This window comes from Protomyctophum parallelum, assembly GCF_964188405.1.
Source record: "Protomyctophum parallelum genome assembly, chromosome: 1".
Taxonomy (NCBI): domain Eukaryota; kingdom Metazoa; phylum Chordata; class Actinopteri; order Myctophiformes; family Myctophidae; genus Protomyctophum; species Protomyctophum parallelum.
In genome coordinates this window covers 63865720-63879827 of record NC_139697.1, presented here as the reverse complement: position 1 = coordinate 63879827, position 14108 = coordinate 63865720, and the positions used below count along the sequence as shown (strand labels likewise).

Sequence of the window (14108 nt, the reverse complement as noted above, 5' to 3'; positions counted from 1 at the left end):
CATGGCTGTCATGTTAGATACGGCACAAATTGATATGAGCAGGTGCTCTGAGCCTTTGATTAGACAGCTTCGGCTGAAGCAGCAATTGCCCAATCAGAATCAAGAATTCAACCAAGCTGAGTAATAAGACAAGTATAAAATAGGGCTTAAGTATATAATCAGACTAATTGATTTAGTCGATTATAAAAAACGATTATAATTATTGCATGTTGATTCTTTTTGCGATGTATGTAAACACACTTTGCGATTATAGGATTAATCGGAAAAGTAATGGCTAGAATAATGTCTAAGAAGATAAACGATAGTTGCAGCCCTAATCCCTCCTTTACAGTTACACTCCTGCATAGAAGCCTCGCTATTTACTGCATACTGTACCTGCTGAGCAACCGCTGCACTTTTCACCTGTCCCCAAGAGGAACGGTTTGGAGGAAAATCAAGTTCTATACTCCTTTTTTCTCTCCAGCTGTTAGAAGTTGTAACAAATTGTATTAACAAGTTGCTTTACATATTAGCATTTTGTATTACAATATGCAAATGTTCTGTACTAATGTGATGTCAGATAGATGCAGGGTAAGTGCATAAGGAGAGATTTCTATTCTATATGCAGTACAAATACAAGACAGAGTCAAGATGAATGCATGAAGAACAATGTCATGCTTATCACTGTAGTGTAGACCAGTGATTCCCAACCTGTGGGCTGGGGCCCACTGGTGAGCCATGAGGATATTGCAAGTGGGCCCCCAAATAATTAACAAATTACTGCGATTTCATAAATAATATAAAAGCAACGCTTTAGCACACCTACAGGTGTGTAGAAGGACAGCAAAGTGCCCGACGTAGCCTGAAAAAGGAAAGAACTCCCGCACACTGTCTTCAAATGCAGTGCAATAGTTTATTAAGGGAATAGGAATAATATCAATAATATAAGAAAAAACCCCTTTGCATGTTGCCCCCCTTTTACTCCCCAATTTAGTCGTTATGCCAATTGACAACACACACTGCACTGTTGTATCCTACTGACTCACCTGCCAGTGAGGACCCCCCTACTCCTCCCTGCTGACAGGTGCCGTCCTGCTCCACAAAGCCGGATGCACTACCGTGGATTTGAACCCACAACCTCTGCGGTGTGGTGGTGGGCAGCTACTTTACCACTGCACCACCGTGGATTTGAACCCACAACCTCCGCGGTGTGGTGGTGGGCAGCTACTTTACCACTGCACCACGTCTGAGTGCTATCGTCATTAGGGTTGTAACAATTTACTGACCAAATAAAATTGATAAAATGAAAATAAATGAAACTAGAAAAAGTGCCCTTCCGGGCACAGGTCTCCACCAGGTTATCCACAGATCCGTGCAGTTAGAGGTAAAAACACTTTTCGGCCAGTTATAGCGCCACCTTGAGGCTGAGTTGAAATTGTTCATGTGGCATTTCGTCCTCGGCCTAGTGGGAATGTGGGTGCACAATTTCACGGAAATCACGCGATGTGTTCATGATTTGCAGCATTTTGTTTGAAACTGAGCACTCATGTGAACTTTGGAAGCCAATCTTAACCAATCAGGATGGAGTCTGATAAATCTGAAAGACCCGTTTTGTTGAATGGCTCTAGAGAGACTGTGTACCAATTTGCGTGATGTTTGGACAAAATCTGTAGGTGTACTGTGCAAAAACTTGTTTTGCACAAAGCGGCCTCCTGGTGGCGCTATAACAGGCCGTTCTGGAAAGTTTGGGGCAGAGGTTCATGGTTGGCATCCAGGGAGTGTGTGTGCAAAATATGGCATTGAAAAACTTGTTTTGCACAAAGCGGCCTCCTGGTGGCGCTATAACAGGCCGTTCTGGAAAGTTTGGGGCAGAGGTTCATGGTTGGCATCCAGGGAGTGTGTGTGCAAAATATGACACACGGACACACGGACGGACACGCGGACGGACGGAGTGCAAAACATACTCTCCCCACATGCCTTCGGCCTGGTGGAGACAAAAATTGCACTACTATGGACCAATAAATTGTTTTATCACTAATCACCATCATCCCGGTTCGCAGTCTGGCCCTGTCTAAAATTGTAATCAGTAATGTCCACTATCAGTAATGTCCAAAATTATGAAAATTCAGCCATGAAATTGGATTAACTTTAAACTATGATGTCCAATCATGTGCCTTGTGCATTGGATGTTCTTCCAACCCAACACTACAGCAGGTGATATCACACCTTCACCTTGGAAGGTGCTCTAAGTATGAGTCATGAAGGATTAGTGCCAGCTGTACATTCTCTCTCTCTCTCTCTCTCTCTCTCTCTCTCTCTCTCTCTCTCTCTCTCTCTAGCATTCACATGCATTGACTATCTCTCTTCATATTCTTTCTCCATCTCCCTCTCTGCTTTCCTGATTGTCATCACTCTAAACTCTGTAAAAGAGCCTAAAGACTGATTTAAGACAGCTTGGACTCAGTTGAATGGGCACAGACATTGAGGGGGAGGGGAGGGGGCTGGTGAAATGTGTTTTGATGTTAATCTAAAGTTAGCCTGCACTTGTATGACTGCAACTTCCAGTATATCCCATGGGCCAGAGGGACAAGAGCATTGTAATTTGCACGCACGCACACAAACTCATGATCTCCTGGTGGAGATAATCAGGGGGTAAAATTAAATTCACTTCTAATTCAAATCCTCTGTTGCACATAGGGACACTGATGCATGTAACCACTGCCAGTCAGTATATTAAAATAGCAAAGTGGGCGTCACAAACTTTCACGTTTTTTTCACAAATGTGACGTCTCAATGAGAATTGGGTCACAATGTGTATAGGCCTATGATAGTGGATCAGGCCACGTAGCACACTGTGTATATGATAGTGGATCAGGCCCTATAGCACACTGTGTATATGATAGTGGATCAGGCCCTATAGCACACTGTGTATATGATAGTGGATCAGGCCCTATAGCACACTGTGTATATGATAGTGGATCAGGCCCTATAGCACACTGTGTATATGATAGTGGATCAGGCCACATAGCACACTGTGTATATGATAGTGGATCAGGCCACATAGCACACTGTGTATATGATAGTGGATCAGGCCACATAGCACACTGTGTATATGATAGTGGATCAGGCCCTATAGCACACTGTGTATATGATAGTGGATCAGGCCCTATAGCACACTGTGTATATGATAGTGGATCAGGCCCTATAGCACACTGTGTATATGATAGTGGATCAGGCCCTATAGCACACTGTGTATATGATAGTGGATCAGGCCACATAGCGTTTTGTTTGTAATTCATGAAACAAATTTGAATGCAATTTGTAATGTTTTGAAATTATAGTAATTAAAAACAAAATGGGAAACAAAAAGTAAAGGGACATTTGCTTGTTACTTGTTACTTGTTACTTTACCCATACAAAATGTGTCCGCGACCCACAAATGTGTCCCAACCCACTGCTTGGGAAACACTGATCTAGAGTAACAGTATGTAATTAAAATACATCTTTGTTCTTTAACAAAAGAAAGAAACGTGAGTGATGAGGTTACTGCAGGTTATTTCATGTCTAGCCGACCCTTGGTGCTTAGAGCCTAAGAAGCTTCAGATGAAACATCCCCAGGGTGTCACATCTCTGTGTCCCTCCTCGCCGTCTTAATGTCAAGTGTCAGTACACAGGATGTGATGTAACTATTTCGTGTGCCAGTGCAAAAACCCAGTTTTAGAAATGTAGAGAGAGAGCAATGTCTGCAAGAGAGCAGCGTCCGTTTACGTCTCAGCGTCTCTGTTGTTCCTCCCTAATATGTCATAACAGAATATTGCTCCAAGTAAGTCTCTCACTGAGATTAGGCGCACATTTAAAAGATGCAACGTTCGATAAACACCAACTTTGTGTAACGGTTGGTAAAAAAGTAATGTCATTTTTTACGTGAGAATTATAAAGGTTTGGGAATTGAGCAAGCAAACATGTTCATATGGTGTTTGTTTTACCAGGAAAATGTCATTTTGCAGGTCATTGTTGTTCAAGGGGCTTTTTGAGATTAGGGTTTGGTTTAGGGTTAGAGTTTGTATGAGTGGTGTATAGTAGGCCTATATGTTGAGTGTTACTTATGGTTACAGCTCAGGCATACAATAGTATGTGTGGACAAGCGGTTGTGCATGTGATTGCACAGTATGCACACACACACACACACACACACACACACACACACACACACACACACACACACACACACACACACACACACACACACACACACACACACACATACATACACAGACATGCTTTGTTAGTTTACTGTAAAAGTGAAGTCTGGCGTCTTTGCACTCCAAGGCTATTGAATATTTCCATTGAAAAGCCACGGCGGTTCAGAGAGGTACGTGAAATTGGCGAGTGAGGAGGCGTTAGCATGCCGGGGCCCTCGTCACCTCACACCTCGCTGGCTGGAGATGTCTGGCTTCATTCTGGGAACGCCACATTTGTAAGAAATAAGTGGAGTCTCGATGAAACGGTCCCTCTCTGCACCATGACCGAATACCCTTCAGTGGTCTCAAGCTAGCCGGAGCGAGAGAAAGAGAGAGAGAGGGAGTGAGTGAGAGAGAGAGAGAGAGAGAGGGAAAGGAGGGAGAGAGAGACATACGGTATAGAAGCAGACTCACTTTTTCCTTTCTTCGAGGAGAGAGAAATGAGAGTTGGGTAGAACGAGGCAGAGAGAGGCACGCAAAAGAGAGAAATGGCCAGGAGACGAAGGCAGACAAAGAGAACCTGTGAAAGAGAAAAAGAGGGAGGAATAGGGAAAGAGAAACAGAGTGACGGAAAAGGATAGCACGAGACGGCGATAGTGAGAAGAAAGAGAGACATTTAAACAGCGAGAGAATGGGGTTCTGATCTAACTATGTTTTCGACATGTGTCTTACTCTTATTTCATTAGGTTTGAGAATGACATGTTTGTGCCTGTGTCCACTCTAATGCGCATTTACGGTACAATACACGTAATATAAGACATTTAATTATGAAATGCAGTGAGTATCTTCTCTCCCTTTGTCAGTGCATTCACTTATTTATATTCAGACTCAGTCAACATCTGCACACGCGAGTCTTTGACACTCAGTCTGCTGGGGCCACATTGCTGATATCAGACGTTTGGACACGAGAGTAGAGTATTCCCTCACGAGCAACCCCCCCCCCCCCCCCCCCCCCCACACACACACACACACACACACACACACACACACACACACACCCCTGCACCCAGACACCAAACACCAGACAGTCGGGACAGCAGAGCCTCACGCAAACTGACAGGCACGCAGACTGACATTGAGACACATGGACCTTTGGGCAAATAGCCAAGCAGACAGACAGTGAAACCAAGTTAGATTGGACGGAGGTATAGCAAGTGTGTGTGTGTGTGTGTGTGTGTGTGTGTGTGTGTGTGTGTGTGTGTGTGTGTGTGTGTGTGTGTGTGTGTGTGTGTGTGTGTGTGTGTGTGTGTGTGTGTGTGTGTGTGTGTGTGAGAGAGGGAGGGGGGGTAGTTGAACTCACTTCAAAGTTATTTTCAACTTTACCGCACAGCACTTGTCTGCTATTGGTCTCATGCTTTTCTAAATGCTATTCAAATGTCCACAGTCTCACTTGAAAGCGATAGAAACATCAGAAGCTGGTGTGTTAATTACCCCAAAACTTAGCTAAATTGTTATGCTTTGGAAAATAGTCAGCAGTAATGTCAAATATACCCATGACTCATATTCAAAGAGCTAAACATGCAATACCACAGGTGAGGCTAATGATGGATATGATTCTGTGAGCCTCCATCTTTTTTGCCAAACAACCTCAGTCTGCGTTTGTGGAGTTCCTCTGTGTCTCAGCTGTTTGAAGAGTTTTCTTGTCTTCTCCTTGTAAAAAAGGTCACACCGTTGTATCCCACACGTGTGGAGATGGTTAATTTAGTTTGTTTGTTTTTTGTTGTGACTCTCGACCAGGTTGTCCACACAGCTGCTCAAGATAGAACCAGAAACAAAAGTCGGAGCACACTGTGGCACACACAAAAAATGTAATTAACGTCCTTGACCTAGAAAGTAGCTTACACGTATTTACATCAGTAATGCCTAACCCAACCTGCACTCACTATGGTCACTGAAAGGCCAGTACGAGTAATACTGGCTTTAACTCCTTAAATAAGTTGTTAGTATGAAGAATAAGACAATACAACTCTATCCTATTTGGGCCATTTTCTGTGAGACGTACTGGCGTAGTGGTTAGAGCAAAATAAAGGTCATGGTTTTGAGCCCCACTGCAGACTGTAGGCAAGAGTTCCACTAAAGTAAGACCCCTGTTTGCAGTTGCACACTCATTGTAAGCTATCATCATTTCTAGATGCCTTAAATTTAAATGTAAATGTTGCGGTGTGCTGCATGTGAAATTGTTCGTGGAGTACTGTGTGCCAAGTTGTTCGCCTTCTTCCAAAAAATCATCACCAGCACTTTGCTTTGGGCACTTAGCCACTTCACACCCATAATTTACATCTACTTGAGCCGGTCCATTCATGGGTTGTGAAGGAAAAATTACTCTTTCTCAACTATGCACATTCTTCCAGTGACTATAAATGTCTCATATCCGCATTTACACATTTTGTACACAGTAAAATCCCAGTGTTAATTTCGTATCGTAAAATTGTATCTTACAGGTCCATTTGGTTGCTTTTTCTACAACGGATCAAAGGGGATTGTACAATGAATGCTACTTGAAAACTCATCCAACACAAATCACATTTTTTGTAAAGTGAATGGTGCATCATCATCATTACAACATGATGATGATGTATGATGTACGTCCTTTCAGCCAATCACAGCGGACGATTCAGTGCTCAAACAGACAGACAGACATGCACACAAAGCTGTGCATTGGAGCGGCTGCACCGCTCAAAAATCTATATATAAATATAAATCATATTTTAACAGAGTGAGCTTTGTTGTTTTGCTACTGACAGACAGCTGACATTGTGGGTCAGTCTCAGGCACATGTATACAGAGTAGTTAATGTTGATGTTCTTTGATTGGATTTTGTTGCCTGCTAGAACCATATACTGTGTACATACAGTATACCCCAAATCCCCCTAATCTGTCTCTCTGTCAGCTTGACTATTTTCTCATCTCAATGAAAGGAAAAATATATATAATAATAATTTCCTTTGGGGGAAATTTGGGAAAATGTTCAATCATCTAGGCAAAAAATAAAAATAGGAAAGATTGAGTAGTCTGCAGTTCAATTGTGGCTTTGTATAGGATACGGTTGACGTACCCTATTGGAGACAGATTTTAAGAAACAGATGCCAGCCAAAGCAACTTGTTTGGCTTATATCTTACCCCAAAGATGTGCAGATTCTGAACCTTGCGCCACATAAGTATTGTAACTTATTGTAATGAATTTTAACTGTTAATTGGCTTATGTGTGAATTTGAATGCAGCATGACATAAATCGTCCTTTTCCATTTCATTTCATGGGTGTCATTGTGTGTGTGTGTGTGTGATCATGATGTTTGTGAGCATGTTGTGTAATTTTGTGAACTGTATGTGTGTGTTTCATACATTTCATCCTTTAACATAGCTTTCTGCTCTCAGAGTGTGTCTGAATCGAAGTTGTATGAGAATTTCAGCTTAACATTCTCAATGTTTGGTGCGACTTTGGGGGTGTACTGAAAGCGTTAGCTAACGTGTCAGTGTGTGTGGAGGTGTGCGACTGTGTGTGAATACCCATGGTTGAGTGCGAGTGTGTGTGTGTGTGTGTGTGTGTGTGTGTGCGTGCGTGCGTACGCGTGTTTGTGTGTGTGTGTGTGTGTGTGCTTTGTGTGGGTTGCCGTTAGTGTTTGCCGAGCTGCTCATGCCTTGCTCCAGGCAGAGCTGGCTGCGACGCAAGATTCTCTGCCGCAGTCAGGTCGTACTTTTCAGGACGCCAGCCGTGGCTATACAGCTCTAGGGACCCCCAGCCATCCCTCAGCGGTGCTCTATCTCCACACTGGCAGGCCCACTACCGCAGCCCCTGCAGCCGCACATGCATGCGAGCCACTCCTGCCTAGCACAATTAGACATGGAGGGGCTCACAGTATATTTCATGCAGTTGCGCGTTCCTCTCAGTACAACTAGAGTATCACGCTCCGTTGCTCTCGTGTACAAAGCGGGCCTCTGCCTGAGAGGGATATATGTATACGATACTCACTCTCACGTCGGTGTATTTCCTGTATCAAAAACACGGGATTGTACACAATGTAAATCCTGATTTATACTTTGTTGCGACCAATATAGCATTAAAATGTCGATCTACAAGCAAATATCAATCGTGTCCCACATCAAAATCTAGAATATCATCTATGACATTGTCAAAAATACCGAACTACAAGCAAATATCGATTTGCATGGTCACAGAGCGTGTGACACGTTGTAAGCTTGTAGATCAGCTGTTTTCGGCACCACATCCAACATACATCACAGTCAGTGTACTGTAAATCAGACTTAAGGGTCTTTTGCTGATATGTGCCGAGACAGATCTGTGTACCACGCTGTACGGCTCCAATAACATGATGGTTCTGATAGTGTTTGGAAGACGTCACACAGAGTGAGAAGGGGGGGGGGGGGGGGGGGGGGGGTCAGTGTCGCCACTAAGGACGGCGGCGTGGTGGGAGAGCAGTGCGTGTGTGGCGACTAAATAATAAATGTGCCGTATCAGGTTCTCATGTGGAGCCAGGGCCGTAGCCCATTACTGTGGTGGGAGGGAGCAGGGGTGAGGGGCCAGACAGTGTAGGATGCACAGATTTCACTCGGTGTGATTCATCACGAGAGAGAGAGCTGTGTGTGTGTGTGTGTGTGTGTGTGTGTGTGTGTGTGTGTGTGTGTGTGTGTGTGTGTGTGTGTATGCAATCGCGCGTGATGTCCAGTGTCCATCAAGGTTCAAGGGTGTGTATTGTCACACACTGTATACTGTACGCTACAGTATAAGAATCCAGAGATGATTTTACTTCCTCAGCTTCCTCAACAGCAGTGTGCACAGTAATTAAAATGAAATCAAAAGATGAAATGTAAGCCAATCTACGAGCTCATCGTTATGAAATTCTATTGGAAACGTGAACTCTGAAGGGTGTCCCTATCGGGGGACAAATTACTTTAGTGGTTCTTGATATGAATATGTTTTAGAACCACTGAGGATTTACAATAAGCATAATGTTTTGCTTTTTAAATGCCTTTAATGTCATTACTATACTCACCTCTCTCTCTCTCTCTCTCTCAACACCCCCCCCCCCCCTCCCTTCCCCCTCCCTATCTTCTGTTTCTCCAATAAGGTGATGCTTCCTACAGGAGCAGCGTTCCGGTGGTTCCAGTGAGGAACGTTCCGGTGGTTCCAGTGAGGAATGATTGCCCCCCCCCCCACCCTTCTCCATGACTCCCTACCCAAAGCTCTGCCATCAAGTGCAATGCCAACTCTCGGAACAGACACTGGCTATTAAAAACAAACACGCAACAAATTTAAAAAATATATATGTACAAAAAAAAATACCTAAACAAAAACAAATCAAACAAAAAAACAAAGAAGCAAACGAAGCAGAAATTCTAAAATAGTCAGCTGGGTAATGATGGACGCACCTACTTTACTCCTTGAACCAAAAATGAAGCGTAATGAAAAAGCATCTATGGCAACATTCATTCCCTTTTATATGTTTCCATTTTGGTACCTTTTTGTCATTTTTCCAGCAGGTTTTTTTCTCTGTTGCTTACATGGAACTGTTCATTGCCAAACAGAAACAGAATGGACTGAGTGTGGACAATCAACTAATTTCTGTGTTTGGTGTTAATGTTGTTCACGTGTGGAAAGATACAGTACTTGTGTAGAGAATGTAAATTTACAGCTATATTTTAAAACTAGTGGCTAATGGCAAACACTATTGTAATTCTTCACAATTTCTTTCCATTGTTACTATAAAAACCCTTGTCTATTTTGTAAATCATTGGGTTTTGGGAATATACAATACAGTAGCTCGGGGACAGATCAGCAACGGTTGTGTTTGGGGGTGGGGGGGGGGTAAATTGTTTCAAAATGTAGATTTTCGTGGGTTTGAGAACAGATCAACAATGGTGGGTGGGATAAACAAAGAAAATAGTTTCAAACTGTCACAACAAACTGTACATTTCGGTGCACAGTGTAAAATAAACCGTGATGTTAGGCATAATCCCAGAGACTCTTGGCTGGGATGAAGATGCCTATCGCCTAATCATCCCTCATTTCCCTACTCTCTGTCTGCAAATTTCTCCTTTAGTGAAACTGGCAGCCTTATGTTACTGTGTAGCCCTACTGAGCATGTGCAAATACTGCTCAGGGCAAATGGCACTAAAGAGACAGCACTTGCTCTGAGTACCCTACTGAACGCACTGAGACAAGATTTCTTTTTTTTTACGTTATGTTATGTTGCTGGATAGCTACAGCTTTTAAAAATAACCAATCTTTGTATTCATTTAGAAAATTTGGACTGGTTTTGTGAATAAAAAAGGAATGCATGTATTCGTGTCAAAATTTACAATTCCGATGTTTGTCTACTTGTCTATTTGCATGTTTTCTTTTTAAAACATCTGGTTTGACAGAAAAACATGAGTATGAACATGTTTGAGATACTTAAAAAAAATGTTCCATTTTCATTTAATTGGGTAATATATAAAAGAAATTCTGGGGTGAGCAGATCTCATTAAAAGTCAATCAGGCAGTGATATGTATGGTCATGAGTCCTTGGTTTTATTGGATGCTTATCTCACAGTAGTAAGACATGTAATATCTAACTCTGGTGAAAGATGTCTGCTCAGTTGTATAAACCTAAAACACTTTGGATTCGGAAAATATTTTGAGCACCATCACCAGTTGGAAAATCTTCCCAAATGTCATTGTTTCCTCCATCTTTGTGACATTTACTCTCTGGTAGGTTTAAGATAAGTGCAAAGAAAATAACAATTAATTCATAATCATGGATTACTGATGCATAGCTTGGCTTCAGAGCCATTACACTACAAACTGCTGTGAAGAAGCACACAAATGTCATGTTATAATTATATAAACAAGATGGACGCAAGCTTTGATACATAAAATACACAGATTAATACAATGAAAATTCCCAGGGCTGACGGGCCTACTATCTTTTTTTTGTCATACATTTTTATACCACCATTTTTTTAACCCATATGTTTCCCCCAGTGTCAATTGGGGCCTACTATCTTGACATAGAGGGCAAACAAAGTACTGAATTTATAGTTGCTCCCCAGTATGTTTGCCCCTATGAATAGAATAGAAGTGACAGCAAGCTGTAGTGATAAACACATGGATACGTCAGTGGGAAATGGTGCTGATGGTCCACCTCATGGGGGTTTAGTGTCATTACTGATGCTGGCTCTGTTGCTGCACGTCTGCAATGCATTAGAGGGAATTTTTAATTCCTGCTAAGTGATGATCCTGAAGTATTTGCAGGTAGGCCACTGCGCTTGGACCATGCAATGATCACACCCACTCAACGACGACAAATATATTTCACACAAAGACTTTCACCCATTACATTTTTTTGGTCTGAAATTTCACCTCAGATATTTTTATCTCTGTTGCACGGCCGTTGTGCCACATCCAGGTGAGAAAGTGCAGCACAGATAGATGCAGTGGGTCTTTCTGCAGAAGCCGTGGCGGGGAGAGCGTTTTTAATTAGCGAATCTCAACAGAAGGCAGAGAAGGGAGGCCCAGAGTGTGGTGGTTGGGCTCGTGTGTGAGCTGAGAGAGCGAGCGAGCAAGCTCGTGATCAGCTTGGCGAGCCGAGAGGTTGGAGAGTGCAGCTATATTCCCAGCTCTCCCCCCTGGTGACAGTGTTGGGCTAGTGCCATCGCCATGGCAATGGGGGGAGTGTGTGTGTGTTTGTGTGTGTGTGTGTGTATATGTGCGTGCGTGCTTGCGTGCACGCACACACACACACACACACACACACACACACACACACACACACACACACACACACACACACACCCTTTCATTATTAATGTGCACCGCGGCGTCCTTACCTCCTCTGAGCCCCGCACAGCTCACTGCCCGACCTGCCATCCAAGGGAGAGGGAGAGGTGGGAGGGGGGAGTGGGGATGGAGGTGGATGGGAGGTGGGGGGGGGGTGTAGAGATAAAGAAAGAGAAGTGAGCCAGAGAGCGAGACAGAGAGAAAGAGTCCTGCCAACGCAAGGCAGCAGGAACAAGGAACATAGTAGGACAATGTCGTTGTGGAGAGTGGACTTCGTATTTCATGACTGCATTCGAATCATACGCTCATGGCTGAGGAGCGGAGACAAAGAAGACGGCTGGAAAGTGTGTCAAATTAAGTATTTCAGTCTGTTGCATAGCATGTTAAGAAGTCAATGTGAGAGGAGAGGACTGGTGTGGAGAGGATTTGGTTGCGACTGCAGGTGACTGTGGTCGGCCCATGAGCAGTGAGGTGTAGCAGAGGCCAGTAGCCGAGCACGGGATGTGATGGTCAGGTTGCTGGTATCTCTATGCGGAGGTGGGTGTTAGGGGTGGGTGAGCAGGCCTGTCACACTGGGAAAATCCTGGAATCTTATCACCGCCTCGCAGACACTGAGCTGCGCTGATCTACTCACCCTTGTTGCCAGCAAGCGTGCCCTTCCCCCCATCCAAATGCCCCGGCGAAGGCTGCCTGGCCCCCTCCTTGTCTCGCTCACCACCTTTCACCAGAGGGGAGATAGTAGCATGAACAGATGTGGTCCAGCTAAGTAGGAGAGGACTGTGTTTGTTAAATGGTGCTAATAGGAAGGAATACTTTGAAAAGCGTGTAATGAGCATATACTGTAGCGCAAGCCATTGTTGAAATGATTGACCGCTGAGTGTAATTAGACTATACAGTGACATAATAGGGTATACTATTACAGAAATGTAGTTCTCTTGAGATTTGAGGAACCACTGATCTTTCAATTATTTATATTATTTATTTATTTCCCCCTTCATTTTGTCATTGTCAATTCCCCCCAGTGATCCAGTGATCCCTGTCATTGGCAACCACCATGCACTGTTGGTCTGGGAAGGGTTAAGACAACCATATGCCTCCTCTGATACACATGGAAACACCAGCCGTAACTGGTAGATTTATTTGGTAGTCCCTTAATTTCCAGTTATTTACTAGTACACTAGAATGATGATTATAAAATACAGGTACTTATTAGGAACATATTCAAAAGCAATTAATACGAATTAGGGTACTATGATAGCAATAAATCAGTTGGTGGAAACAAATTATTGGTCCTTTAGGACAGTGCCCAAAAAACTGTACTACATATTTCCTAGTAAGTAAAGTAAAGTACCCATAACAAATTGTTATAAATACGGCATTATAAGGAAGTTATAAATTATCGAAATAATTTGATACAATACTTCTACTCGCAATTACCCAGTTGAATATTAATTGTTACTAAGAAATATCACATTATACATTGCAAAACATATAGAAACAAATTTACAGTCATTAGGATGATCCCCATGAAACTGTACTACATAATTCCCTACATAGTACATAGTACATGGAAACCTACTAGGAAACTAGATGGTATTATAGTGTAGTTATATACCAAATAAGGGCCCGGGCGGCCTAGCGGTTCGGGCACCTATGCTGGTAATCAAGTCCCGATCCCGACGACCTTTGCTGCGTGTCACCCTCCCACCTCTCTCCCCATTTCATGTCACACTACTGTCTAGACATATCAATAAAGGCATATAAAGCCCCCAAAAATATCTTTAATAGTAGGCAAAAAATACAGTTTATAGGAAAACAAAACATGGTACTTTGATAGTTTACTAAAGTATATCAAAACATCTGAAGGTATTATGAACTTGTCCTTTAAGAATTCAGAATCTCAAATAGACACTGGTGTCTAAAAAGCATATTGATATGAAGGTGAAATCAGTTGGGGCAGTGGGGGTGGAGGTGTGGGGCATCAAGGCCACTATGGCCTCAGGGGCAAGCATATCATTTTTTGAGGGCCAGAAGGCAAACTAAGAGGCCACGGCCTTCATGTACTCCGTCAAATCCCTGCTCCGGTATGGATTTATTTAAAGCTCAGACTT

At 43.1% G+C, this 14108-nt stretch overlaps 1 protein-coding gene across 2 annotated transcripts in view; it reads left to right on the top strand.

Moving 5' to 3' along the window:
- The window catches only part of cxxc5a (CXXC finger protein 5a), a 30878-nt gene extending 21375 nt beyond the window's left edge, over positions 1–9503 (top strand). For both annotated transcript variants that reach the window (XM_083784040.1, XM_083784041.1), the window contains exon 3: positions 9308–9503. In XM_083784040.1, the coding sequence (XP_083640166.1) occupies positions 9308–9349 (42 nt within the window). In that variant the 3' untranslated portion in view covers positions 9350–9503. The remainder of the gene's footprint in view (positions 1–9307) is intronic.
- The last annotated feature ends 4605 nt before the right edge of the window (positions 9504–14108 follow it).